The 25,159-nt window shown below is 45.8% G+C and overlaps 1 protein-coding gene across 5 annotated transcripts in view; it reads right to left on the bottom strand.

Annotated features, from left to right (window-relative positions):
- Positions 1-25,159, bottom strand: part of LOC130296811 (zinc finger protein OZF-like) — a 60,215-nt gene that overhangs the window by 12,781 nt on the left and 22,275 nt on the right. For 4 of the 5 annotated variants that reach the window (XM_056548790.1, XM_056548801.1, XM_056548817.1 and 1 more), the window contains 4 exons: positions 4,520-4,667; positions 4,138-4,317; positions 2,189-2,315; positions 1,737-2,105 (listed from right to left, as the gene is read on the bottom strand). In XM_056548790.1, coding sequence (XP_056404765.1) covers positions 1,737-2,105; positions 2,189-2,315; positions 4,138-4,317; positions 4,520-4,597 — 754 coding nt within the window. In that variant the 5' untranslated portion in view covers positions 4,598-4,667. Of the gene's footprint in view, positions 1-1,736; positions 2,106-2,188; positions 2,316-4,137; positions 4,318-4,519; positions 4,668-25,159 lie in introns of those variants that run through there. The other variant, XM_056548825.1, reaches the window with a different exon arrangement.

Raw genomic sequence — 25,159 nt, 5'->3', positions numbered from 1 at the left:
GGGACCGTCGGTGAAGCCATTTTCAGGTCTCTCCAGAGATGTCCCATTGGGTTCGGGCTCTAGTTGGGCCACTCAAGGACATTCATAGAGTTGTCCCTAAACAACTCCTGTGTTGTCTTGGCTGTGTGCTTAGGGGCATTGTCGTGTTGGATGGTGAATGATCACCCCAGTCTGAGGCCCAGAGCTCTGGATCAGGTTTTTATTTAAGAATATCTCATTCAGCTTTCCCTCAACCCTGACCAGTCTCCCTGTCCCCACAGCTTGATGCTGCCCCCACCATGCTTAACTGTAGGGATGGTATTGGGCAGGGGATGGGCAGTGCCTGGTTTCCTCCATACATAATGCTGCCCCCACCATGATCACTGTAGGGATGGTATTGGGCAGGTGATGGGCAGTGCCTGTTTTCCTTCAGACATGATGCTGCCCCCACCATGATCACGGTAGGGATGGTATTGGGCAGGTGATGGGCAGTATCTGGTTTCCTCCAGACATGATGCTGCCCCCACCATGATCACTGTAGGGATGGTATTGGGCAGGTGATGGGCAGTGCCTGTTTTCCTTCAGACATGATGCTGCCCCCACCATGATCACTGTAGGTATGGTATTGGGTAGGTGATGGGCAGTACCTGATTTACTCCAGACATGATGCTGCCCCCACCATGCTTCACTGTAGGGATGGTATTGGGCAGGTAATGGGCAGTGCCTGGTTTCCTCCGGACATGATTCTGCCCCCACCATGCTCACTGTAGGGATGGTATTAGGCAGGTGATGGTCAGTGCCCGGTTTCCTCCAGCCATGATGCTGCCCTCACCATATGTCACTGTAGGGATGGTATTGGGCAGGTGATGGGCAGTGCCTGGTTTCCTCCAGACATGATGCTTCATCAGACCAGAGAATCTTGTTCCTCCTTTGATCCTTTAGATGCTTTTCTGTAATCTCCAAGCATCTTCCATGTGTTATTACTGAGGAGACTCCTTTCTGCCATGAAGCCCAGGTTGTGGAGGCTGCAGCGATGGTTTCTGGACCTTCTGAAAGTTTCTTCCATCTGCACACAGGATCTTTGGACCTCAGCCAGAATGACCATTGGGTTGTTGGTCACCTCTTCCATGTAAGAATTATGGAGGCCACTGAGCTCTTGGGAACTTTAATTGCAGCAGAGACTCTTTTGACCCCTTCTCCAGATCTGTGCCTCCTCACAATCCTGTCTCTGAGCTCTACAGGCAGCTCTTTCAACTTCATGGTTCAGGTTTTGCTCTAATATACATTGTCAGATTTTTTTATAAACAGGGCTGTGTCTTCGCAACTCATGTCCAATCATCTGAATTTACCACAGGTGACTCCGAGAAACATCACAGAGATGATCAAGAGAAATGGGAGAAGCCAGGGCTAAATATTATGTCATAGCAAAGGGTCTGAATTATGAATTCTTATGTATTGCCAAATACTTTTTAATAAATTAGTCAACATTTCTAAAATTCGATTTTTACTTATTGGAATTATGGAATATTGCACAACAATGGGCCTCAGCCTAACAAAATATGAAAAGAAGTCAAAGGGTTTGAAGACTTTCTGAATGCATTGTATTCCACCATATTTAGAATATTCTGCTATATATTCCTCTATTCAGTCAAAATAATACAGACAGGACATAAACCTTAAAATATTCCACACATAATTGTTGAAGTCAGTGACTGAGAATCTGTGACTCATCTCAGCATTTAGTGGTGACTACTCACCTGGGCGGTTACCTGTAGGAATGTCCTCCTTATACTGCTCATCACTGCTCACATCTGTTTCTTCTTCTTCCTTTATGTATGTAGAATAAATATAGCTCAGATGTTTCCCTGTAGGAATGTCCTCATACTGCTCCTCACCGCTCACATCTGTCTCTTCTTCCTTTATGTCTGTAGCATTAATATAGCTCAGATCTTTCCCTGTAGGAATGTCCTCCTTATGCTGCTCATCACCGCTCACATCTGTCTCCTCTTCTTCCTTTATGTCTGTAGCATTAATATAGGTCAGATCTTTCCCTGTAGGAATGTCCTCCAGAATTTTAACTTGATATTTAACACACTTCTCCGGTGCTGTTCTCTTACTGGATCTGACTGTAGGGAACACATACAGAGACCGAATTCATTCTTTACATACAAATAATGAGAGGACGTGTGTATATAGTCATGTCTATTACCTGGTGATGTAATGGGCTGCTGATCCTCCATCATCACCTGATCCTTGTACTGATCCTTGTGTCCTTCTACATACTCCCACTCCTCCATGGAGAAATAGACCGCCACATCCTGACACCTTACAGGGAACTGACACACAATGATACAGTCATCACCCCGACCCCTCCAGTGGTGTTACTGTATAATGTCCCAGCATTCCCAGCAGTGTCACCTCTCCAGTCATCACCAGACCCCTCCATTACTGTATAATGTCCCAGCATTCCCAGCAGTGTCACCTCTCCAGTCATCACCAGACCCCTCCATTACTGTATAATGTCCCAGCAGTGTCACCTCTCCAGTCATCACCAGACCCCTCCATTACTGTATAATGTCCCAGCATTCCCAGCAGTGTCACCTCTCCAGTCATCACCAGACCCCTCCATTACTGTATAATGTCCGAGCAATTCCCAGCAGTGTCACCTCTCCAGTCATCACCAGACCCCTCCATTACTGTATAATGTCCCAGCATTCCCAGCAGTGTCACCTCTCCAGTCAATACCAGACCCCTCCATTACTGTATAATGTCCCAGCAATTCCCAGCAGTGTCACCTCTCCAGTCATCACCAGACCCCTCCATTACTGTATAATGTCCCAGCATTCCCAGCAGTGTCACCTCTCCATACATCACCAGACCCCTCTATTACTGTATAATGTCCCAGCATTCCCAGCAGTGTCACCTCTCCATACATCACCAGACCCCTCCATTACTGTATAATGTCCCAGCATTCCCAGCAGTGTCACCTCTCCAGTCATCACCAGACCCCTCCATTACTGTATAATGTCCCAGCATTCCCAGCAGTGTCACCTCTCCAGACATCACCAGACCCCTCCATTACTGTATAATGTCCCAGCATTCCCAGCAGTGTCACCTCTCCAGTCATCACCAGACCCCTCCATTACTGTATAATGTCCCAGCATTCCCAGCAGTGTCCCCTCTCCAGACATCACCAGACCCCTCCATTACTGTATAATGTCCCAGCATTCCCAGTAGTGTCACCTCTCCAGTCATCACCAGACCCCTCCATTACTGTATAATGTCCCGTCATTCCCAGCAGTGTCACCTCTCCAGTCATCACCAGACCCCTCCATTACTGTATAATGTCCCAGCATTCCCAGCAGTGTCACCTCTCCAGTCATCACCAGACCCCTCCATTACTGTATAATGTCCCAGCATTCCCAGCAGTGTCACCTCTCCAGTCATCACCAGACCCCTCCATTACTGTATAATGTCCCAGCATTCCCAGCAGTGTCACCTCTCCAGTCATCACCAGACCCCTCCATTACTGTATAATGTCCCAGCATGGTCACCTCTCCAGTCAATACCAGACCCCTCCATTACTGTATAATGTCCCAGCAGTGTCACCTCTCCAGTCATCACCAGACCCCTCCATTACTGTATAATGTCCCAGCAGTGTCCCCTCTCCAGACATCACCAGACCCCTCCATTACTGTATAATGTCCCAGCATTCCCAGCAGTGTCACCTCTCCAGTCATCACCAGACCCCTCCATTACTGTATAATGTCCCGTCATTCCCAGCAGTGTCACCTCTCCAGTCATCACCAGACCCCTCCATTACTGTATAATGTCCAAGCATTCCCAGCAGTGTCACCTCTCCAGTCATCACCAGACCCCTCCATTACTGTATAATGTCCCAGCAGTGTCACCTCTCCAGTCATCACCAGACCCCTCCATTACTGTATAATGTCCCAGCATTCCCAGCAGTGTCACCTCTCCAGTCATCATCAGACCCCTCCATTAGTGTATAATGTTCCAGCATTCCCAGCAGTGTCACCTCTCCAGTCATCACCAGACCCCTCCATTACTGTATAATGTCCCAGCAGTGTCACCTCTCCAGTCATCATCAGACCCCTCCATTACTGTATAATGTCCCAGCATTCCCAGCAGTGTCACCTCTCCAGTCAGCAGCTCCATCATCTTGTTGATCAGTTCTAGGATCTTCTGTTCATCCATTTCCTCATGTATCAGGGAGTGAGGTGGGGGCCCCGGGATTGGGCTCAGGGTTCCTCCCCATTCTTCACACACAGGGACCCGACAGCGCCCACTAGAGGACTTCTTCACTACTGTGTAATCCTGTGTATGGAGAGACACATTATTATCACTACATACATTCCCAGAATCCCTCACCTCTCCAGTCATATCCATCTGTTATTACATAGATAAGAATGAGGTCATGTGACATCACTCCCAGAATCCCTCACCTCTCCAGTCATATCCATCTGTAATTACATAGATAAGAATGAGGTCATGTGACATCACTCCCAGAATCCCTCACCTCTCCAGTAAGCCGGAAGAGTATCTGTAGGGTGAGGTTTATGATCCTGTTGGCCATCTTGTTCCTGTCTCTCTCCATGGTTGATGGATCATCCAGGAGAATTCTCTTATATAGAAGATATCAGCAGAGGATCCTGGGTTGGAGGAACCTGAAGGGAAGAAGAGGATCCAGAGTAAAATCCCATATAAACACAACTTAGGACTCCATACAGTCTAGGAAGGGGTCTCAGCTGTGGAGGGAGAGGAGTTTCTGGGTAAACAGTGAAGGCCAGTTTGGGCGGGGAGGATATAAGGGACAGTCAGGTTGGGGATCAGATAGATGATGTGATCAGATAGTGAAGTTCTTAACCCCTTCACGCACCATGATGTAACTATACGCTGTAGTTCGGACTATCTTCCCATACGAGGACATAGAGTAATATGGCAGGAGATGTGTCCATGGTATCAGGAGACGATGGCGGCTGTAATGTACGGATAAAATCCCACTGCAATGGTCAGGAACAAGATAAAGGTCACACTACTACTCCTAGGCCATATTATATATATATATATATATATATATATATATTTGTGTGAGGGGCGTAGGCCTATATAATATACAACAATCCCCTTCCTCAAAGCATGTGTCACATTTGCAGTGTTCTCTGGTACCAGAAGCACTGCTGTGAGCTCATACGTTCGGAGGGAGAGGAGTTTTCGGATAGGTGAGTGCTCTTACCTCGTTAAAACGAGGTAACAGCGTGGTTATTTTATGCCTGCCGCAACTTTTTATTTGCCTGCCGTGGCTTCTCGTGGGTGCTGTGCGGTTATCGGTGGTTAGCCATCTGCTGGCTTTGGGGTTTGCAGTTCCAAACACCATTGGTGCTTCAGGGTTACAATCCGCTACTCACGGTTTGTGGTCTTTGACTCAGGGCCTGCCCCTTTTCAACTTCGCCATGGTCTGCCTGCACGCTTGCAGCAGTGCTGAGGCTCTGGGCGCATTGCTCCTTTTGGGCGCACGTTACCCTTTCACTCTGCGCATGGGTCAGGTGGTACGGCTGCACGCCGGTGACGCAGGTCATCAGCGTGTTGTGGGTGGATGTTTCTGCCCGATGTGTGTCGCGGCTGAGATTTTCCCTTTCCCCGACACATACGCTGGGAGAGGGAAAGTCTACACAGTGCAGGCTCTGTGGCCGCGGGACCCGTTGCCATGGTACAGGCTCGGCGCTTAGGCGGGGGCACAGACAGTGCTTCTGGGACGGCAATTGGTGGGGTCAACGACTGGTTTTCTTGCAGCTACAATAAATGTTTAGTATATAGCATGCACAATAATTATATGCAGGCCAGTACAATTGGGGTCTTTTAAGGTGGGGTTCCTCTTAAGACCCAAGCTAGCCCCATCATCCAGCGGTTCCTTTCAAGGGGGTCACAGGACAGGACACATCGTCTCACATGTAAGGTTTGTGTGCAGAGCTAGTTGCTTTAGTTCCCGCATCTTATGGCCGTTTGTTATTGTTTTCTGTAGCTTGGATTCGTGTGATTCAGAGTATACTGGGACTATTCACAGTCAGTGTTTTTCAGATACAGCTGTGTTAATTAAAAAAAAAAAAAAATGATATACACACACACATATATATATATATCTCAAAAACAAAAAGAAAAATAGCCAGCACAACTACCTAATACACGCGTGCACGCTGCTGTGGCAAATACAAAGTATACACAAAACAAGGATGCAGCAGCATTCTTGGTCAAAAAATTTAGGCTCTTAGCGCACTTTTTGATCAAAACGTGTCCCCCATCCACCACGCAGAGGTGGCCTCATTTCGGATGGGACCCTAACACTCATTTAACTCACCTCTGCTGGGCATACAGCCTCTGATTGGGTGACATGCTGGAAATTGCACAGCAAAACCAAAAAGAAAAATAGCCAGCACAACTACCTAATACACGGGTAGTGGACCCCTCTGTAGCCGTGCACCCCTCCCTGTTTCACAGGAGGTTTTTTTAAATAGATAGTGGATAAAGCATGTCACCCAATCAGAGGCTGTATGCCCAGCAGGAGTGAGTGAAAAGAGTTAGGGTCCCATCTGAAATGGGGGGACACGTTTTAATCAAAAAGTGCGCTAAAAGCCTCCAGTGCTGCTGCAACCCCCTTTTTTGTTATATACCGTATTTATCGGGGTATACCACGCACCGGCCTATAACACGCACCCTCATTTTACCAAGGATATTTGGGTAAAAAAAAGTTTTTTACCCAAATATCCATGGTAAAATGAGGGTGCGTGTGTGCGCGTGTATACCCCGATACATCCCCAGGAAAGGCAGGGGGAGAGAGGCCGTCGCTGCCCGCTTCTCTCCCCCTGCCTTTCCTGGGGTCTAGAGCCCTGCTGCCGGCCCTTCTCTCCCCCCTGGCTATCGGCGCCGCTGCCCGTTCTGTCCCCCTGACTATCGGTACCGGCGACCCATTGCCGGCACCGATAGCCAAGGGGAGAGAAGCGGCGCCGACAGCCAGGGGGAGAGAAGGGGCAGCGGCACCCGTTGCCGGCGCCGCTGCCCCGTTGCCTCCCCCCATCCCCGGTGGCATAATTACCTGGGTCGGGTCCGCGCTGCTGCAGGCCTCCGGCGTGCGTCCCCTTCGTCGTTGCTATGCGCTGCACGGCGCAGCGCATGACGTCAGTGCGCCGCGCCGTGCATAGCAACGACGCAGGGGACACACGCCGGAGGCCTGCAGCAGCGCGGACCCGACCCAGGTAATTATGCCACCGGGGATGGGGGGAGGCAACGGGGCAGCGGCGCCGGCAATGGGTGCCCCGCTGCCCCTTCTATCCCCCTGGCTGTCAGCGCCGCTTCTCTCCCCCTGGCTATCGGCGCCGGCAATGGGGCGCCGGTACCGATAGTCAGGGGGACAGAACGGGCAGCGGCGCCGATAGCCAGGGGGACAGAAGGGCCGGCAGCAGGGCTCTAGACCCCAGGAAAGGCAGGGGGAGAGAAGCGGGCAGCGACGGCCTCTCTCCCCCTGCCTTTCCTGGGGGTGTATCGGCGTATAACACGCACATAGACTTTAGGCTAAAAAATTTTGCCTAAAAAGTGCGTGTTATACGCCGATAAATACGGTATATACAAACACACTTTTTTAAAAATTATTATTATTATTTTTTTAAACAAAAAAATAAATGCATGACGTATACACGCATATAAACCTACCCACATGGTCCTTGCATTAAAGGGAACCAATCATCAGATTTTACCCTATATAACGCTTGGCAAAGCGTTATATAGGGTAAAATCTTTATTTTTACCATTCCCGGGGGATGCTCCTGCCCCCAAGGATGGTGAAGATATGAAGTTATAAACTAGTCTCCGTCGCCGCCGTAAGTAGTCCCCTGGGCGGGGAGCTCTTCTCACCTATTCCCATTCTTCGGCTGGCAGTGATGCCCCCTCCGCTTGATTGATGGGCTGCGTCATCGCTCTGCTCCGTCAGTTCAGTGAGCGGAACAATGACGCAGCCCATCAATCAAGCGGAGGGGGCGTCACTGCCTGCAGAAGAACGGGAGTAGGTAAGAGGAGCTCCCCGCCCAGGGGACTACTTACGGCGGCGGAGACTAGTTTATAACTTCATATCTTCACCATCCCTGGGGGCAGGAGCATCCCCCGGGAATGGTGAAAATAAAGATTTTACCCTATATAACGCTTTGCCAAGTGTTGTATAGGGTAAAATCTGATGATTGGTTACCTTTAATTATTGCTGTTACATTTTCAGAGCAACATCACAAGGTCACTTTCTCCTCTGTGCAGAAATCTCATTTAGAACATGCATTCCATTTTTTCATTTCCAGGCATCAGTTACTCATATCTTTTCTGACATTCTTTCAGTGCATTATCACTCATGCTTGGTAGCTCACGTAACTTGCCCATCATACCTGACTCACATTCAGGTGGAATTTACTTGCATCATATTGTTACTGACTCATCTTCAGAGCAATATCGTTTATATAGTAGCATAAGGTGACTTGCCCATCATACCTGACACGTCTTCAGGTGGAAGTTACTTGCATCATATTGTTACTGACACGTCTTCAGAGCAATATCTCATAAGTTTTGATACATTCATAGTGCTCTTTAGAAAGATAGATTACTTACCAGGTAATCTGTTTTTATTAGCTCATGACAGCACCCCTGGAGAGGACCTCCCACCGCAGAACAGGAAACATAAAAAGGGACACGCCTCTCCATACCTCAGTTCAAAGTAAAAGTACTCCAAAAGGAGACAATAATCATAGAAAATTGTTTTCATTCTCTAAATTCATTAAGCAACATAAAGAATTAAATTTTTTTTAGGGCGGGATAAATGAGAGGTGTTGTCATGAGCTAATGAAAAACAGATTACCCAGTAAGTGATCTAGCTTTACCTAATCGCTCATGACAGCACCCCTGGAGACCAGATAGTAACCAATCAGCTTGGGACTACCGCCTGAAAGAGTTTATGTCCAAAGGAAAGATCAGAAACAGGATTTAATTGCAACCTATAGTGTTTTTTAAAAAAAAGTATGTTTTGAGGGTGAGCAACTTGATTGAAATAGAATCCAGAGGTTCAAATGGTGGTCCTGATAAGGCATCTAACACCAGATTCAGGTCCCAAGGGGGAACGGTAAGTTTTTATAGAGGATTTAATCTTCCAGAAAAATAAAATGTTTAACTAAGATATTATCTGTTAACTTGCAGTTAAAAAAGGAACTAAGTGCTGACATTTGTACTTCAAGGGTACTAGGACTTAGCTCCTTATCCAGGCCTAACTGGAGGAAATGAAGAATTTGAGTGATATTAGGATCTCCCAATGGATCGACTGCAGGTCCCACTACTCTTAAGAAGGCTCTCCATGTTCTTAGGTATATGGCGGATGTTACGTCATTCCTAACTGCAAGTAAGGTGTATATTACTTGGTCAGATAGGCCTCTAGCTTTTAAAATTGACCTCTCCGCATCCAGGCTGTTAGATGAAGATGAGCCGACTGAGGATGATGAACTGGTCCCTGGTACAGTAGATCCTCACTGTCTGCAAGAACTAAGGCTCTGTCCTGTCTTATCTTTTTCAAGACCCAAGGGATAAGGCGAAGAGGTGGGAAAGCGTACCCTCTTTCTTTTCCCCAGTCCTGAGAGAAAGCATCTACTGCTGTTGGATAATCCAGTGGGTTGAGAGAATAGAACCTCTGAATCTTCCTGTTTCTGGAAGCAAAGAGATCTATAGAGAATTTTCCAAACCTTTCCTCTATCATTGCAAATATCTCCTTGTTTAGACACCATTCGGACTAAAGAAGATGAACTCTGCTCAGAAAGTCTGCCACCTTCTTGTCTTCCCCTTTCAGGTGAATCGCAGAGAGAGATGCCAGGGTTTTCAGGGTTTTTTGTTTTTTTCCTCCTTACCTTTAAAAAATCATAATTCTTTCAATTTTGGACCTAAAAATCCAAATGATGGTTTATTTTTTGCGCCATCTACTTTGTAATGACATCAGTCATTTTAACCAAAAATCTATGCTGAAACGGAAAAAAAAAAAATCATTGAGCTTCCGTTTCTACGCAGTACATTTTTCGGTAAAAATTACATGTTTTCTTTATTCTGTAGGTCCATACGATTAAAATGATACCCTACTTGTACAGGATTGATTTTGTCGTACTTCTGGAGAAATCATAACCACATGCACGAAAATTAATACGTTTAAAATGGTCATCTTCTGACCCCTATAACTTTTTTATTTTTGTGTGTATGGGGCGGTATGAGGGCTCATTTTTTTGCGCTGTGATCTGAGGTTTTAAGCGGTACCAATTTTGTATTGATCTGACTTTTTGATCGCTTTTTATTCATTTTTTCATAGTATAAAAAGTGACCAAAAATACGCTATTTTGGACTTTGAATTTTTTTTGCACGTACGCCATTGACCGTGCGGTTTAATTAACAATATATTTTTTATAATTCGGACATTTCCGCACGCAGCGATACCACATATGTTTATTTTTATTTACACTTTTTTTTAATGAGAAAAGGGGGGTGATTCAAACTTTTATTAGGGAAGGGGGTTAAACAACCTTTATTAACTTTTTCTTTCACTTTTTTTTGCAGTGATAAAGCCCCCTCTAGTGGCTATAATACTGCACTAACTGATCTTTTACATTGATCAATGATATCTTATAGGATAACATTGATCGAGGATTCTGCCGCTTGACTGCTCGTGCCTGGATCTCAGGCACTGAGCAGTCATTCAGCGATTGGCGACGCAGGAGGCACGTAAGGACCCTCCTTGTGTTTCCCAGATGTTTGGGACACCGCGATTTCGCCGTGGCAGTCCTGAACAGCCAACTGAGCTAACCAGCATTAGTTTACTTTCACTTTAGACGCTGCGATCAACTTTGAACGCTGTGTCTAAAGGGTTAATAGCGCAGGGCACGGCGATCTATGCCAAGATCTATCAGCCAAGGGTCCCGCCCGGGTCCAACCCGCTATAACGTGGGGCCACTATAGTAAGGGAGTGGACCCAGGGTGTACAGGTACACCCTGAGTCCTTAAGTGATTAAGTAAGCTACAGCGGTGGTGTTGTCTGAATATATCAGCACATCCTTCCCTTGGATTTGAGGAATAAGCAAAGATATTGCCTGGAACACTGCATAGAGCTCTTTGTAATATGATGTAGATTGATGCATCTGAGGAGACATCTGCCTTGAAGGAGATGCTGGCCGCAGGAGGCACCCAAACTGCAAGGACTGACAACTGTAGTTACACTCACTACCGACGAGGGAGATCAAGGTATCCCTTGAGATAGGTTGCTGGGGGTTCATCCACCATATCAAGGAAACCCTTGCTTTTGACAAAAGGGAACATTTTTGGTTTAGTGATGAGGGATTGCCATCCCACTATTGAAGAATATCTGTCTGTAACATCCTGGATCTGTACTGAGCTCATTTCACTGCTACAATACAAGAAGTCATGAGACCTAGTACTGACATTGCTTCCCTGAAGGTGCATAAGAGACCGGAAAAGAACTTCTACTCGGAAAAATAAAGTTTTTTTATTTTTTTTATTAATGCTTTGTTGTGCCGCCCGCTGTTATTCGTGCCATGTGTCCAAAAGCACCCCCCCCCTCCTTCAGCTGCCACCCGCCCCTATCCCGTAGCACCCCCAAACCCCCTGTCGTCCAATGTTCCCGCTCCTGTCCCGTAGCACCACTGTAACACTCCCCCCTCCCCATCTGATGCGCCCGCTCCAATAGCGCTCCATTACCTCCCCACAGTTGCGGCGGCAGCCCGGGCCTGCTGAGAGACATCGTGCTAGTGACGTCACTCCGCAGACCCGCGATGGAGGACGCCGTCAGAGAGGACTCGTGGGCCACCGCCGGAGAGGAGAAGCGAAGCCTATGCCAGGTAAGTGTTGGCATGTGTCTATGTGTGTGTGTGTGTGTGTGGGGGGGGGGGGGGGGGGGGGTGTTGTGGCGCAGTGTGTGTGCCAGTGTGTGTGTGGGGTGGGGGGTGGTCAGTGTGTGTGTGTGTGAGTCTGTGTGTGTCTGTGTGTGCCAGTGTGTGTGTGTGGGGGGGGGGCAGTGTGTGGGTGGGGGGTCAGTGTGGGGGTGGTCAGTGTGTGTGTGTGGGGGGTGTCAGTGTGTGTGTGTCAGACACACAAACTGACCCCCCCACACACACACACACACACTGACACCCCACCCCACGCACACACATGGGGACAAACACCACTAATGAATAACCCCTAAAAATTTACTTTTATTGGTGACTATTAAAATAAATACCCAGAAATAAGTGAGTTAAAACTGATGCCAGATAGGTTATAGTAATATGAAATAATAGTGGGAGTTCACCCCTCACTTGTGAATTGTATAGGTCCTGCAGATACCACAAATCCCAAAATCATTAAAACAATTACACCGTATTGCCAGCCCCTACATGTTTCGCCATTACAATGGCGTTCTCAATTATTTCCAGGGATTTGTGGTATCTGCAGGAAAAGGAAGAGGAAAAATACAAAGATGGGGTGCAGGGGGGGAAGCTATCGGAAGGTTGGGGGGCGAGGGTGAGGAGTCTGAGGAGGGGGAGGGGTTGTATATGTATGATTGATAAGGGGGGGGACGCTGAGGGTTGTTACAGAGTTATCACTGTGTTATCTGCAGTGTTACATAGGACTGCAGGTGACATTTACTACATTATCTGTACTCAGAGAGTTATCACTGTGTTATCTGTGGTGTTACATAGGACTGCAGGACACATCTACTACATTATCTGTAGTCAGAGAGTTATCAATGTGTTATCTGTGGTGTTACATAGGACTGCAGGTCACATTACTACATCACATTACTACATTATCTGTAGTCAGAGAGTTATCACTGTGTTATCTGTGGCGTTACATAGGACTGCAGGTCACATTACTACATTATCTGTACTTAGAGAGTTATCACTGTGTTATCTGTGGCGTTACATAGGACTGCAGGTAACATCTGCTACATTATCTGTACTCGCGTGTGGGAGTTCTGGTGGCCGGGGGGTGGGGGGTCGACTTGGGGGGGGCGCCAAAATGGAGTTTCGCTTGTGTTGGCAGAAATCCTTGCACCGGCCCAGGGCAGGAGACAAAGCTGAGACATTGAATCCAGGATACCTAAGAAAACGCACTGCCTGGAAGGGGTTAAGTTTGACTTTTTTAGATTTAGATACCACCCTAGACATTTCAGTATGGAGCAAACTACTTGAATGTGTAAATGAAGGGTTTCTGAGGAGTCTGATACAATCAGTAAATCATCCAGATATGGAACTAACAGGATGTTTTGGGTTCTTATGAAAGCTGCCACCTCCGCCATCACTTTGGTGAATACCCGTGGGGCTTTAGAGACCCCAAAGGGAAGGGCTTGGTACTGTAAATGGACCCATGCTATCTCCATAAACACCGCCACTCTTAGAAACTTTTGATGAGAGTTGTGGATGGGAATATGGTAGTAGGCTGCAGAGGGCGTCATGAAATTTGGAAATAGCAGAGGGATTGTGAATTTTAGGGACTCCACCCTGAATTTTTTGTATGAGAGAAAGTTGTTTAACTTTTTCAGATTATAACGCTGAAAGAACCGTTTTGGGTTTTTTTACTAAGAAGGGGGGGGGGGGGGGGGATAGTAACCCTTCCCCTCCTCCTTTTTTGAACAAAAGAGATTTTATTTCTGTTATCATGGACTTTTGTTTCAGGGAATCTTTCACTATCCCAGTGGGAAAGAATCTGTCCACAGGAAAAGACCGAAACTCCAGAAGGAGACCCCATCTCAGGGTGGATAGAACCCAGGGGCTGGAAGAAATTTTCTCCAAGGCCCCCACAAACCTGGACAGAACCCTTCCCTACTGGGAGAAAGCCATCATAGTTTGGGATCTTTGGAACTAGACTCTTTGTTGGGATTGAAGAGGAACCTCTATCTTTACTCCTTTACTAGAGACTTAAAATTTTCTATTGTCCTGAAACTTCTGATTAGGCTTTCTGGATTGTTTCTTTGGGAAATCCTTTCTTCCTATCAGAAGCCTTCTCAAGTATTTCGTACTAAGACGGGACCAAAAAAGCGATCTCCAATGCAAGGGATGGAACATAGTTTGCCTTTTTGAACCCACATCACCCTTCCACTGCCTAAGCCATGTGGCTCTCCTAGAAGAATTAGACAAGGGGGCTGCTCTGACACCCAATCTTACAGAATCTACAGAAGGAGTCTGCCAAAAAAAAATCGACCGCCTTGTAAATTATGGTAAGGATTCTAAGATCTCTTCTCTAGGGGTCTGGTTAACAGGATGGGATTGTAATTGTGAAACCCAGACTCTCAGGGAGCGAGCGTCACATGTAGCAGTTCTGACAGAAGCTGTGGCCGCCTCCCAGGTTTTTTTTGTTAAAGAACTCAGCTTTTTTGTCCATTGGATAAGACAAAGTTCATAGATCCTCAAAAGGCAAGGCAGATTTCAATTTAGCCACCGGGGCATCAATTAACGGGGCTCTATCCCATGACTTTGTTACTGACTCCTCAAAGGGGTACTTCCTTTTAAGGAGTTTAGGAAAAAAAGATTTCTTCTCAGGATTTTCCGATTCCATATCAATTATTTGCTTAAAGGGGTATTCCAGGCAAAAACTTTTTTTATATATATCAACTGGCTCCAGAAAGTTAAACAGATTTGTAAATTACTTCTATTAAAAAATCTTAATCCTTCCAATAGTTATTAGCTTCTGAAGTTTTCTGTCTAACTGCTCAATGATGATGTCACATCCCGGGAGCTGTGCATGATGGGAGAATATCCCCATAGGAACTGAACAGCTCCCGGGACGTGAGTCATCAGAAAGCAGTTAGACAGAAAACAGCAACTCAACTTCAGAAGCTAAAACTATTGGAAGGATTAAGATTTTTTAATAGAAGTAATTTACAAATCTGTTTAACTATCCGGAGCCAGTTGATATATAAAAAAAAGTTTTTTCCTGGAATACCCCTTTAAATGGTAACTCACATTAAAGGGGTACTCCCGTGAAAATTTTTTTAATAAATAAACTGGTGCCAGAAAGTTAAACAGATTTGTAAATCACTTCCATTAAAGAATCTTAATCCTTCCAGTACTTTTTAGGGGCTGTATAATAAAGAGAAATCCAAAAAAGAAATGCATTTTCTCTGATGTCATGACCACAGTGCTCTCTGCTGACCTCTGCTGTCCATTTTAGGAACAGTCCAGAGCAGAAGAAAATCCCCATAGCAAACATATGCTGCTCTGACAGTTCCTAAAATGGACAGCAGAAGTCAGCAGAGAGCACTGTGGTCATGACATCAGAGGAAATGCATTTCTTTTTTGGATTTCTCTTTAGTATACAGCCCCTAAAAAGTACTGGAAGGATTAAGATTTTTTAATGGAAGTGATTTACAAATCTATTTAACTTTCTGGCACCAGTTGATTTAAAAAAAAAAGTTTTCCACGTGAGTACCCCTTTAAAACTAATTTTTGCTATTGCACTCCTTATGGTAAATAGAAAATATTTCTAATATACTTTGTTAAAAAAATGAAGTTTTTTATGTTTTATTTGTGGTTAAAAAAGCTCAAGAGCACATTTTCCCCCATCTTATACACAGACTTAGGACCGAAGTCCAAACACAGGAAGAGCAGCCTGGAGTGCTGAGGGGGGGGGGGTGTCCAACAAACAGCATATGGCAGTTAAGTGTGAGAGAAGCTTTGATTGGATGAGGCTGGACACGCCCCCCTCAGCACTCCAGGCTGCACTTTCTGTGTATGGACCTCAGTCCTAAGTATGTGTATGAGATGGGGGAAAATGTGTTCTTGAGCTTTTTTAAGTACAAATAAAAACATAGAAAACTTCTTTTTTTTAATTTTTTTTAACAAAGTATATTAGAAATATTTTTTATTTACCATAAGGAGTGCAATAGCAAACATTTGTTTTAATGAGAGTTACCCTTTAATACTTTTATGCAAATTAAATGTACAGGACTTCTTGGGGCCTAAGCCTTCATATAGGGAGTCTTCGGCCTATAAATATATACTGGTCTTGCGCAACCATCACATTCTTTAAGCTTTCGGTCACAGAATTACACTTTTCATTTCAGTCATTTCAGCTTAAATCTCTTGCTACTTTCAGTTGCTCGTATTATAACACTTCATTTTTTATGGCCCACTTTTAGTGATAATTGTTAATTGTTGTTTCAGGGAATAGCTCTTGTGGACGTTGCTTTTGAGGTTTGGAAGTCAATTGCAGGTGTGTTTAAAAAAAAAAAATAAAATAAAAAAATGTTGAGAATGTATGTTACACAAGTTCTTAGAGATGGTTGTTGTTTATTGATTCATGATGTTTTTGTTTGTCCACCGGCACCCGTTATTGAACCGGACAGGTTGTCGTTGGTCAGCATATATAATGCTTCTGATATCGAGGAGACCTTCCGGAGGCTCCATCTAGGGCTTCGGAGAGAAGCAGTGTCCCTTCATATCGAGTATGGACCATTCCTAGAATCATGGAGGAGTTGCACAGAAGGGGAGTGCCTTTTTGGGCAACAGCTAGGAAGGCTGAGCTGTACAATCTGCTGATGAAGCAACCTTCTGCAGACCCCAGTGGGGTTTCAGAACCTGGGACTAGAGACAGCTCTCAGTTTGGGCAGCTTCACCAGATGATGAGCTCCATGCTGTCTTCTACAGCTGGTTTTCAGAACAGACTTGGGTGTTTAGAAAATGACAGGGGTAACCCCCAGGTGGTCCCGTCTGTGCCTGCGGTAGTCCCGGTGCCATCAGTCCAGAAGGTTGCAAGCCCACCCTCGGTGCCAGTAGCATCCACATCAAGTGCCCCTATTACAGATATGGTCTTGGAGAATCTAAGCATGGCACCTGCTTTCTATGTGTCTTCCAGTATACAGATGGACATTATAGAGGGTAAGGATATTAATTTAGCAGCTTTACTGATAGCATCCCATGACCTTTCTGATACTAAAACAGTTACTTGCAGGGAGGTGGCTGTGAGGTTTAAGAGCAAGTATGTCAGACTCTGTAGGAAGCGGAGCATCTCTGGCATTCAGCATGTACTGGGACGTGGTGTGTTCTGTCAGGCCAGACAGACACCCGGAGTTGGACACATACCTATTTAATGTTGCAGATTTGAGCAGAAAGTATGGCGGCTCAACATTCTATGACTATCACAAGACTCTTTCATTCAAAGCAGTGTCAGCTTTGATTCAGCACAACAAGGAAACTAACTGGGCAAGAATTGACACTGAACTATTCTGCAGGCATTTTGCCGGGTTGAGAGCACCGGCTTGCACATACTGCCAGTCGATTTCTCATTGCACTGCTTGGTGTCAATTAGCAAAGGAGGATGTAGTTGGTGCCAGAGGTCCAGCAGTTGCGGGTACTTCAGGCCAGAGAGCAGTCAGCTCGGTGGATAAGCTGGGCAGGCCAGTCAGGTTCCTAAGCCGCAATCAGATCTGCAATAACTTTAATTTATCCACTTGTACCTTCCCGCAGTGCAGACTGCTGCACATTTGCTTTAATTGTTACAGAGTTCATCCACGGTAAGCCTGCACACAAAAGAATGCTCAGTCCTGACTAGGCGTGGTGGATGTCAATGTCCTAGGGTGCCTGTTGTGCACTCATCCTGAGCCTATGTGGGTCAGGTGGCTTGTGGAAGGTTTCACCACTGGCTTTAATACCGGCCTGGTAGCTCTGCCACAGAGCACGCATGAATGTAGAAGTCTCCTGTCTGCTGGCAATGACTCGGGCACAGTGTCTATGTTAATAAAAAATGAGGTGGACCAAGGTTTCATGATCAGTCAATTTGTTTCTTCACCCTTCTCCTGTTGGAGAGTCAGCCCCATAGGTATAGTAGGTATAGTGTCCAGCAAGTTCAATGAAAAGAAGAGATCGATGTACGATTTGTCAGCGCTTTATTCCTCTGTTGTTCCCAGCCTGAATTCACTAATCCCGTCAGAGGAGTTTAGCATGAAATATGTGTCAATTGATGAGGCAATACAGATCATTGCTGAGCTGGGTCAAGGGGCCTGGTTATCAAAGAGACATCGCTGCTGCTTTTAAATTGTTGCCTGTGAAAGGAGAGCTGTGGCAATGGTACAGGGTTAAGTGGAAAGAGTTGTTCCATTTTACGGTCAAATTTACATTTTCTGGCCGAAAAGCAGCCCATGGTTGTTTGATCAATTGGCCATAGCCCTTCAATGGATCTTAGAGAACATAGTGGGATGCCAACATGTCCTTCATTATTTAGATGGTTTTTTGTTATCAGATGGTCCGCAGTCAATCCCTCACCAACTCACAGATTTACTCACTTTGTTCCAGAAGTTAGCAGTCCTGGTCTCCCCTACCAAGATAGAAGGCCCTTCCCATGTGTTGACTTTTCTAGGCATAGTTTTAGATTCAGAGAAGATGGAGGTCACCAGAAGACAAACTTGTTCGGATCAGAGAGACCATTTCTTGTTTTTTAATAGATCGCAGTTAAGGAACAAGGCCCAGTTGCAGAGTCTTTTAGGGATGTTAGCCTTTGCTATGAGGATTATATCACAGGGATGGTCGTTTATTTCAAGGTTACTGGAGGTAATGTCCTCAGCACCCAATCAGAATAGTGTAGTTTCCCTAGGTGCAGCTGCAAGGGCAGATTTAGCAATGTGGCTGATTTTTCTCTCTAACTGGAATGGCATTTCATTTTTTCTATCGTCAGTATCCCATTCCTCTCCAAAAGTATTCTCCAATGCTTCAGCCATCATAGGTTTCGCAGCAATTTGTAATGACCAATGGTTAGCATACGCATGGCCAGACCAGGTTAAGAGTATGCCTGGCTTCAGTCAGTCAATCTTCGGCTGCATTTGAGATTTTCCCGGTAGTGGCAACTGCTGTGGTATGTTGTCATACTTTGGTAAATCAAACTGTAATGTTTATATCTGACAACCAAGCCATGGTGGAGGCTGGTCAAAGTCGGAACTGGTTAGAACATTTTTGAGAAGGTTGGGTTGGGTTGCTCTTAGTCATAAGTTTCATTTCATGGCAGCACACATTCAGGGGTCTAGGAACATTGGAGCTGAATTCTTACATTTTCTTTCAGACCATACCAGAAGCAGATCGGGTGGGCATGCCAGTTCCCTCAGTCCGGGCTCTAATGATGGACTAGTATTGTACAAAAAACTGGCAGATGGCCTCATCAGAAATTCTCTGGCCACTAACACTAAGAGGGCCTATGATGTAGGATGGAATAGCTATCAAAATTTTGTCAAGACACACAAGGCAGCTGATTCTGATCAAATTGAACTCCTAGTGTGCTTTGTTGCTTTTTGCCATTATAATTAGAAATGATCCCATAGTACCATTAAAATATACCTAGCGGGGGTGTAGCATAATTTGTCTATGCAGTTACTGAGCAGACCATCATTGTTCACCGCTCATCCAGTCAGGGCCATACTGAAAGGCATTCGAAATAAGACAGTCAGAAAACTCCCATCTCGGTTGCCAGTTTCAGGGGAGTTGTTTAGAAATATGTCCGATGTATTAGCCAACTCTCCCTTTGGATGGCTTAGTAATCAAAGCAGCAATATCTTTAGCCTTCTATGGGTTCTTAAGGCCAGGGGAGTTCTCCAGTGCCAACCTCAAGTCCACATCCCTGACCAAGTTTCAATTAGCCTTAAAGAACAATGTGTTTGTGTTAGACTTCTAGTGCAGAAGTACAGGTAAGGTATTTCCAAACAGATTATCAGTGGTGTCCTGTACACATTTTCAATACCTTACTCATTGCCATGGCCTTGTAATGCACTGCTGCTTCCCTTTAACAATGCTGCTTTTTTTTTTATCAGAAAGTTTTATTAAACAATTTTTGTATAAAACAAAAAACATACATACAACCCCCAAAAAAGTAAAAAAATAAAAATAAATCCCAGGATTATGCAAAGGGAAGAATATGTAACAAAAACAGAATACTGCATAAGAGTCCTAAATTTCATCCACCCCTTAAGAAGAATCATTTTAATGTTAGATCTACTGATCATGGAGAGCTAGTGTCACGATTCGGATGGCTGGAGGTGGATCCTCTGTGCCAGAGAGGGATTGGCGTGGACCGTGTTGGTGGACCGGTTCTAAGTTGCTACTGGTATTCACCAGAGCCCGCCGCAAAGCGGGATGGTCTTGCAGCGGCGCTAGCAACCAGGTCGTATCCACCAGCAACGGCTCAACCTCTCTGACTGCTGAAGATAAGCGCGGTACAAGGGAGTAGACAAGAGCAAGGTCGGACGTAGCAGAAGGTCAGGGCAGGCAGCAAGGATCGTAGTCAGGGGCAACGGCAGGAGGTCTGGAACACAGGCTAGGAACATACAAGGAAACACTTTCACTGGCACAATGGCAACAAGATCCGGCGAGGGAGTGCAGGGGAAGTGAGGTATAAGTAGGGAGTGCACAGGTGAACATACTGATTAAGCCTGCTGCGCCAATCAGTGGTGCAGTGGCCCTTTAAATTGCAGAGACCCGGCGCGCGCGCGCCCTAAGGAGCGGGGCCGCGCGCCGGGACAAGACAGACGGGGAACAGGTCAGGTACGGGAGCCGGGATGCGCATCGCGAGCGGGCGCCTTCCGCATCGCATCCCGGCTGGGAGTGATATTGCAGCGCACCCGGTCAGCAGGTCTGACCGGGGCGCTGCGAATGAGAGGATGCTGCGAGCGCTCCGGGGAGGAGCGGGGACCCGGAGCGCTCGGCTTAACAGCTAGAAAGTTTATGCCAAGTAACTACAGCGGAACAAGATTGAGAGCAACGTATTCTGAGGGGAGGGCAGTAACATACACTCCCAGATGTTAAAATTCTGCAGCTAAGGGAAGGCCAACTCTAGCAATAACCGATATAGAAGGGAGGGGTCAAGAGGAAGGATTGTGGATTTGTCCGAATTGATAGTTGGGCCGGAGTAACTACCATATAATTCTATAAGGGCCATCAAAGGGGGCAAGGAATGCCTTACATCTCCTAGAAAGAGAAGCATGCCCTCTGCATAAAGGGCAATACGTTCTTCCATGTCCCCATAACGGAAGCCTTTAAATTCCGTAAATGCCCTAATTAGTAACGCCAGAGGCTCTATTGCTATGGCAAATCGAAATGGGGACAGGGGGCACCCCTGGCGTGTACCACGACCCAGGGGAAAAGAGTGAGAAAGCAGTCCGTTAGCCCAAATTCTATCACGTGGGGCAGCATACAATTGTACCCACATCAAAAACTTAGGCCTAAATCCCATGTGGCGCATAACACTCCACAGGAAGTTCCACTCAACGCTGTCAAAAGCTTTGGCAACGTTGAGTGAAAGCACAGCCCTACAAACATCCTCCGACTTCAGCTGGAGATTCAGAAAGAGCCTCCTGATATTATCGACCGTCGATTTCCTGGGCATAAACCCTGTCTGATCCCCATGCACCAAAGTAGTAATGACCCTTAACGACGCAGAACGTATATTTACGTCCTGCGCTGGCACCCGCGATATGAAGCGGGATTGCGCCGCGATCCCGCATCATATCACGTCGGTCCCGGCGCTCATCAACGGCCGGGACGCGCGGCTAATACCACACATCGCCGATCGTGGCGATGTGCGGTATTAACCCTTTAGAAGCGGCGGTCAAAGCTGACTGCCGCTTCTAAAGCGAAAGTGAAAGTGACCCGGCTGCTCAGTCGGGCTGTTCGGGACCGCCGCGGTGAAAACGCTGCATCCCGAACAACTGACAGGACACCGGGAGGGCCCTTACCTGCCTCCTCGGTGTCCGATCAGCGAATGACTGCTCCGTGCCTGAGATCCAGGCAGGAGCAGTCAAGCGCCGATAACACTGATGTTAACGCCGATTAACTGTGTTAATACACGCCTGTGATCTGTGTAAAAGATCAGTGTGTGCAGTGTTATAGGTCCCTATGGGATAACAATGATCAGTATAAGAGATCAGTGTGTGCAGTGTTATAGGTCCCTATGGGACCTATAACACTGCAAAAGAAAATTCAAAAATAAGTGTTAATAAAGGTCATTTAACCCCTTCCCTAATAAAAGTTTGAATCACCCCCCTTTTCCCATAAAAAAAATAAAACAGTGTAAAAAAAAAAAAAATAAACATATGTGGTATCGCCGCGTGCGTAAATGTCCGAACTATAAAAATATATCATTAATTAAACCGTACGGTCAATGGCGTACGCGCAAAAAAATTCCAAAGTCAAAAAAAGCGCATTTTTGGTCACTTTTTATACCATTAAAAAATGAATAAAAAGTGATCAAAAAGTCCGATCAAAACAAATATCATAACGATAAAAACTTCAGATCACGGCCCAAAAAATGAGTCCTCATACCGCCCAGAACGTGGAAAAATAAAAAAAGTTATAGGGGTCAGAAGATGACATTTTTATATGTAGAAATTTTCCTGCATGTAGTTATTTTTTCCAGAAGTGCGACAAAATCAAACCTATATAAGTAGGGTATCAATTTAACCGAATGGACCTACAGAATAATGATAAGGTGTAATTTTTACCGAAATATGCACTGCGTAGAAACGGAAGCCCCCAAAAGTTACAAAATGGCATTTTTTCTTCGATTTTGTCGCACAATGATTTTATTTCCTTTTCGCCGTGCATTTTTGGGTAAAATGACTAATGTCACTGCAAAGTAGAATTGGCGACGCAAAAAATAAGCCATAATATGGATTTTTAGGTGGAAAATTGAAAGAGTTATGATTTTTAAAAGGTAAGGAGGAAAAAAACGAAAGTGCAAAAACAGAAAAACCCTGAGTCCTTAAGGGGTTAAGAGACGGTTGGCCAAGACCTTTGCTATTAACTTGACATTGGAGCACAGCAGAGATATTGGTCTGTAGGAGCCCGCTGAAAGCAGGTCTTTACCGCGATTCAATAACAATACTATAATTGCCTCTAACATAGACCCAGGCAAGCCCTGCCCTTCCGCTACAGACTGCAAAACCCCCAGCAACCGGGGCAACAAAATATCCTGTTATTATTTAAGATACTCATTGGGGAGTCCATCAACACCTGGTAACTTCTCAGAAGGCAAGGCCCCCAATGCACTCTATAATTCTTCAAGAGTAACAGGCTCATTTAAAAGATCCCTCTGGGTCGGCGATTGGGTCGGGAGCGAAATGACAGAAACAAACTGGTCAATAGCATCAAGATCATATGTCAGTTTAGAGGAATATGTCTCCTCATAAAAGTAGACCAGGACATTCAAAATGTCCACATCATCCTGGACAACAGTCCCGGCACTATCACAGAGGCAAGGCATAGAGGTGGACCCCTGCTGAGCTCTAATAGTACGAGCCAGCAGTCGACCCGTACTCTCGCCACTCTCAAAATAGTGCTGCGCTTGTTATCTGCCATCTGCAACAAATGTGAGTCTAACAGAGTCTGCAAAGATTGCCAACTATCTCTATTCAGACCAGAAGGGTCATTGAGAAACTGTTGTTCCGCCAGGAGCACTTGTTGCTGCAAGGAGGTTTGAATCGCCCTATTCTTAGATTTACAGGTGGTAATATCCTTGATAAAATGCCCCCTACATACACCTTCAATGAATCCTATAAGGTACCCACCGAAGCCGTCCCCGCATTGATCTCGAGAAAGACTTCCACATCAGACTTAAACGTACGCCCTACAGAGAACCCCGCAATCTAGGATGAGAATTGAAAGCAAGATGCAGAAATACAGGGGAATGATCAGAAAGACTATGGGGGAGGTACTCCACCGACATAACCGGGGGGGAAGATTAGCTAATTGCCCAGAGCGAGATCAATACGTGAGAGCGTACCATGAGAACTAGAATAGCAGGAGTATTGCATCTTAGTAGGATTACGTCTTCTCCATAAATCTGCCCACCCCGCTTCAAATCTAGCTAGACCCGTAGATCCAGGAGTCCCAGAAGGCCCTCTGTTATTAAACCTATCAAGCATCGGGTGTAATAAATTACTGAAATCCCCGACCACCAGGAGCGGTGAGTCAGACAGAGAGGATAGAAAAGACACCACCCCGCGCAAGGCACCACTGGGGGGGGGGGGGGGGGGGGAATATAGAGAGCAACCAGCACACACAAGGTACGGTTAAAAGTGCCATAAAGGCTAACAAATCTACCCTCCGGATCAATAAGACTAGAGAAACACATGAAAATAAAATGCTTCTATTAATGAGCACACTTATTAATAGTGGCGTGGAAGGTATGACCAAACCATGGTTTATTCAGCACATGTTTTGTTTTGTCACTTATGTCTCAGATAGGCACAAAACAGCAGGTTGATGGGGTTTGAGCACCTGAAAAACAGCAAGACGCTTGGTGGGATCATTGAGGCCCCTTATGTTCCACGCCACCACATGCAAATCAGTAGCCATAAGACAATTAAAAAAGCAGAAGTGACAGTGTAAGGGGGAGGACGCAGGAGCCACAAACACATGAAACTGGGAAGAAACATAAAAGACAGAGCACTGCAATGAGCAGAAGAAAGGACACTGAACAACAAGGACACCCCAGACAAACAACAAAAACCAAACAGTCGCAACTTGCAACACAAGGGGCAAACAAATAGCCCAGGTAGAGTGAGCAGGTGACATATAGATAGAAGATACTTCACCAACACGCCGTGCTCTAATCCGAGCAACTGAGAATAAAACAGAAATGAGGACATCTGGCAACATAGACAAGTACCCAGAGAACCAGTCATATAAGTATCAATAAAGGCACAGCATAGGTACAGAGGAACATTCAAAACTATATGGCCTAAATATGCATAAAGGCACAGGAAGTCCCAGGCAGGACCAACATCAATACATGGCGCCTCATGTATATCCAGCCATTCCGCAGCCGCCACAGAGAAGTCAAACATATGAGTAGTTCCTAGAGCAGCTACACGGAGGCGTGCAGGGTATATATATATATAGCATAGAGTACATCACATTTAGTGCACGCAGGCGTCACTTAACATCCGTATATTCAGCTCTCTTCTTCTGAACTTCAGCCGAAAAATCTGGGAAAATAGAGATACGGCTGCCATTGATAGTGAGCGAGTCCATGTCCCTGGCTTTACGGAGAATGATATCTCTATCTTTATAGTGCAAAATGCGCATGAGGACAGCTCGAGGTGAGGCTCCAGACGGGTGGGGACGAGTGGGCA

The sequence above is a fragment of the Hyla sarda genome, chromosome 1 (assembly GCF_029499605.1).
Source record: "Hyla sarda isolate aHylSar1 chromosome 1, aHylSar1.hap1, whole genome shotgun sequence".
Classification (NCBI taxonomy): Eukaryota; Metazoa; Chordata; class Amphibia; order Anura; family Hylidae; genus Hyla; species Hyla sarda.
This window is presented reverse-complemented; position numbering and strand designations above follow the sequence as displayed.